The 4,407-nt window shown below is 30.7% G+C and overlaps 1 protein-coding gene across 2 annotated transcripts; it reads right to left on the bottom strand.

Annotated features, from left to right (window-relative positions):
• Positions 1 to 686: 686 nt before the first annotated feature.
• On the bottom strand, positions 687 to 3,577 carry LOC123302370 (dnaJ protein homolog 1-like). Of its 2 annotated transcripts, none has more exons than XM_044885281.1 (3): positions 2,982 to 3,006; positions 2,564 to 2,810; positions 687 to 1,654 (listed from the first exon to the last, which is right to left on the bottom strand). In XM_044885281.1, the coding sequence occupies exons 2-3, from the start codon at positions 2,808 to 2,810 to the stop codon at positions 843 to 845; spliced, it is 1,059 nt and encodes a 352-aa protein (XP_044741216.1). In that variant the 5' UTR covers positions 2,982 to 3,006; the 3' UTR covers positions 687 to 842. The 2 variants fall into 2 exon arrangements, with proteins under 2 accessions (XP_044741216.1, XP_044741215.1); XM_044885280.1 differs by lacking the exon at positions 2,982 to 3,006 and adding an exon at positions 3,340 to 3,577 and having other exon boundaries at positions 688 to 1,654.
• Positions 3,578 to 4,407: the final 830 nt, after the last annotated feature.

Genomic DNA, 4,407 nt, shown 5'->3' with positions numbered 1-4,407 from the left:
AATTGTTTTCTCACATACGAAAATTCAATGTAAAAAAAATTATGTCATACGTCTATCGAGCTAGAGTTCGATAGACGACTATTAAATGAAAATGGACAAAATATTTTGGATAAGTAAAAATAAACAACTTTTCCGTTTTTTTACAAATATTTAAGAACATTTTTAATTAATTTTTTATTAATTATTAATTAATATATATATTATTATATACATAGTTTTCTTTTTAAATACAGTGAATTTTTAGCGCATACTACAACGTACGCATCATTTTCTCGAAAAAATAAAATTAAACACAAAAAAAAAAGAAAATTGATTTTTCTTTTGTATAATTTTTGTTGTTTTTACTTAAAATTTAGTTATTTAACATTATATTACAAAAAGATTTGCAGTAATCAACACGTTTCATAAAATATTCTACCAAAAATAAACAGTTTTTCCACAAAAAAAATCTGTACATACTCGTAAAATTATTTTCCAAATTTTTTTTTAAAAGCTAATAATTTTACCAGTCTTTTTATTAATTTTTTTATCCGTAAGATGGAGTGAGTAGTCATGTGAGGTGGGTCAGATTACAAAAAAGCGAGCGAATTATGAGAGAAAAAAAAATTATAAAGTTATTCAGCCAAATATTTTTATTCAATTTTAACATTACGGTGAAAACAAAAAACATGGCAACGTAATATTAAAATCAAAAAATTGAGTTACATGATTATTAAAAAACAATTTTGAGCATATGAAAGAAGAAAAAAAAGATCATTTTAACCGAAAGATGATGACAATATGAAAAAATAATATAATAAATAGTTCGAGGGATTTTTTTTTAAAGGGAGTAAGTTTTGATATTAATTAGGTAGCGTGTCATATAGAACTTCCCTAACAGTTTTTGATATTTTGTCTGGAAATTTGATATCGAAATTCACGATAAGATCACCTTTGATGCCGGGTTCTTTCGGTAATGGAAGACCGTAACCTTGTAAGCGCTTCACAGTTGTTGGTTTCACTATTTCATTTTGGAAATTGATTGTGACTTGATCACCACTCATTGTGGGAACGACTACGACTGTGCCACAAAGTGCCTGTTTCAGTGATATACTTGCGGTGTATCGTAAATCGCTACCTTCCCGTTTGAATAGTGGATGTGGTTTATCTCGAATTGTGAAAACTATGTCTGCTGGAATCTTATGCCGTGATTGATCTCCTTCCTTTTGGAACGTAATTCTTGTACCGGCCTTCCATCCTGGTTTCACTGTGATCGTTAATACTTTGTCTTCTTTTTTGGTTGAGCCGTCTGGTTGTAAGACACGCCTTGAGATTTTCATTTTTTTCACACAACCTTTTGCGATATCCTCTAAGCTGACGTATAAATCGTGTTCTATTGGTGGATCTTGAGCTTTATCTTTACCACGATTCGCGTTGTTATGGATGTTGAATGAATGGCTACGGAAAGCATTGCCCGGTCGCGCTGGTCCCATATTTAATGTGGCAAATGGATCTATGTCATGATCCATTTGATCCTCGTCGAAACCAAAGATTCGTGTTCCAGGTGTGTTACCAAAATCGAAGAATGTTGAAAATGGTGATGATGAACCGAAGAATTGAGCAAATGTTGCACGAGGATCGCCATGGAACGTATATGAGAAGTTTTGATTTCCTCCTGAAAAAAAAAGAAAACGAAATTTTAGGTATTTCGAAATATAACTAGAACTTATATCAAGCAAGATAGCCAAATCGAGATACTGAGAAATAACTGTGGTTCAGATTTACCCGTTTTGAATTGAGTTACGATAAAATTTCTTTAAAATAAATCGTATATTACGAAATATTTAATTGTGCAAATAAAATGAATGGCCGTACAAAACGTCAGGCAATAGTGGGGCGAATTGGCGAAGGCAGGTATGGAATTAGTCAAATTCTAAGACGTTCTAACCACGATATTTCAACGCTGATATTTTAAATAAGGTTTTCAGGAGCGGAATGGCAGAAAACGGCCCATCGGAAAATCATACACGGTTCGACCCAAATTGCACAAAAAAAAAGGAAACGGATTCATCTAACAAATAATTATATGTAAAGTGTGTCTAAATGTATCCTTCGTAGACAGCCAATATAACCTAACCTTACAAATAACTGATCGGCCACACTTCAATCTTTGGTAAACATATTTGTTAACATTTTCTTTGCCTGGATGAAGTAATGAAAATAAATATCGGGAAAGTAATGAACCCTGTTAAAAAGGAAATATCAACTTAATTGAAGAGGGGTCAATGAGTTTTTAATACATGCTACTGCAATGGACCCGTTCTTAAAAGAGGGTAAGGCGCATGTAGATTATTAATCCTTGGCTTTGAAACCTTCGTCAATTCTGTCAGAATTAAATTTTTAAAATTCAACGTGAAATTGCCACATAGACACAGATCTACAGGAAATTGAACCAAGAAATTTAATCGAATTTGACGCGATAAACAAACTTTCCGAATTTTCTTCACAACTAAAACACTTTTTATCACAGATGGGCACAAAGTTTCTCACAACCTTGAAAAAATAAAACTTGTAAAATACATACCTTGAGAAGTTCCACTTTGAGCACCACCTTTCAAGCCTTCCTCGCCATACGAATCGTAAATATCCCGTTTCTTCTTGTCACTGAGTACTTCATACGCTTCCGCAATCTCCTTAAATCGTTCTTCTGCACCAGGTGCTTTATTTTTATCTGGATGATATTTCAGTGCTAATTTACGATATGCCTTTTTGATGTCATCGTCAGAAGCACCCTTCTGTATCCCCAAAATATTGTAATAATTTTTACCCATCTATAACAAAACAAAAAAACCAAAAAAATTTTAGAATGTCACTTCCTAAATCGGTTACCAAAAGCGTAGGTTGTAATAAAATTGTGGGTTAGTGTGGGGTTAGTCCAATATCAAACACCTTTTAAGGAATATTCCAGTATTAATCAAGCAAAAAAAAAAAGGTGATTGTACCTTAATTAATTCTCCAAGATGAAAGAATTGTGTTAGCAACGAAAAAAAAAACAGTTGAAAAATTCGTGTACCAAGAAAAAATTTATCCACGAATTTTTGAAATTTCTATTTATAAATTATTACAAAATATTCACACAAGATGAAAAATTTCTATATTAGGGCATGTAATGAAATAAACAGATCTTGTCAAGGATAAAAATGATCTAAGCTACGACATAAGGCAACAATTTTCACTAAAACTACTCGATTAATTTAAAAAATTTCGATCAATTTGAATAAAATGAATTGTACTAAATAAAAAAAAATTGGAATTTATTTCAACGCCTACAAAAAATTTTCTCACATCGTGAAAACTTACCTCTCTAAAACGATATATGCAGTGACGTCCTACACACTTATCCCAAAAATAATTTCTTTCTCAATCGTTCACAAACACAAAAAATTTTTTACACTCACTTAAATAAAATCGTCTTCTATATTTTATTAAATTTTATTTCACTTCCAAAAAATATTTACACTTTATTAATATAATAAATTGTAAAATATCGCTGTTCTGTCACTCTTGTTAATAACACTTTACAATACTTATATAATTGCAAATAAGAGGCTAGATGCAGAGGTCACTACAATATATAAAGAATCATATTATTTTCTAGAAATTTCTCGAAAATTCATACGCATGCGCAATCATTGATAAATGTCATCATATTTTGAATCGATATTTACAAACTTTAACTGTATTGACTTCTATTCATAATAAAATAAAATAAATAAATAAATAGAAGATGATGTAATCATTTCAGAGTGGTTTAGTAAAAAATGTACAAAAAGATTTCTGTTCTTCGTATAGTTTACATAAAAAAGTTATCAGAGCTTTTCTAGGAAGCTGAAAATTAGTACACAGCTTCGAATGGTCCATCTATTTGCACCGTGCATGCTTTTTCAAGCGTTTTCATGTAACGAACTATTTTATTAATATAATTTTATGGATGGCCATGCAAGTCTATTTAGAAGTATATATGGGTGACATTGAAAATTTAATACTATTTTCTTACAAAAAATATGTTATTCTGTTAATTTAAAAATTAATAATTTATGCAACTTCGTCGCTTATTTTCAAAATTTCTAATGCTACAAGTTTAATTTATTGTTACTTTTCAATAATTTTAGTTGACATTTACTACACTTTACATGTAAACAATGGAAAATTAGCCATAACAGCCTCCTTTAACCATGTATACAGAGTCAATAATGGCTAATTTCAACCCCTTTTGATAATATTAAGGCAATTAAGAGTGTGGAATTCTATTTCTCAAAAAACCTTCTGCCTTTTATGGTTTCTAAGAAAACATCCGGAAACCTCAGAGTTAAATTTCGTAATTAGAGAGTAATTTTGAACCAATCGATCATAACGCCAGGGGAGTAA

Source organism: Chrysoperla carnea, chromosome X (assembly GCF_905475395.1).
Source record: "Chrysoperla carnea chromosome X, inChrCarn1.1, whole genome shotgun sequence".
NCBI classification, from domain to species: Eukaryota; Metazoa; Arthropoda; class Insecta; order Neuroptera; family Chrysopidae; genus Chrysoperla; species Chrysoperla carnea.
Note: the sequence above shows the minus strand (reverse complement) of the source record. Positions and strands in the feature narration are given on the sequence as shown.

Bases quoted from the DNA above. Each gene is read 5' to 3' on its own strand.
- LOC123302370 (XM_044885280.1), bottom strand. From the start codon at position 2,810: ATGGGTAAAAATTATTACAATATTTTGGGGATACAGAAGGGTGCTTCT. The intron at 1,655-2,563 runs GTATGTATTTTA...TTTTTTTTTCAG, and splicing joins TCAAAGTGGAACTTCTCAAG to GAGGAAATCAAAACTTCTCA.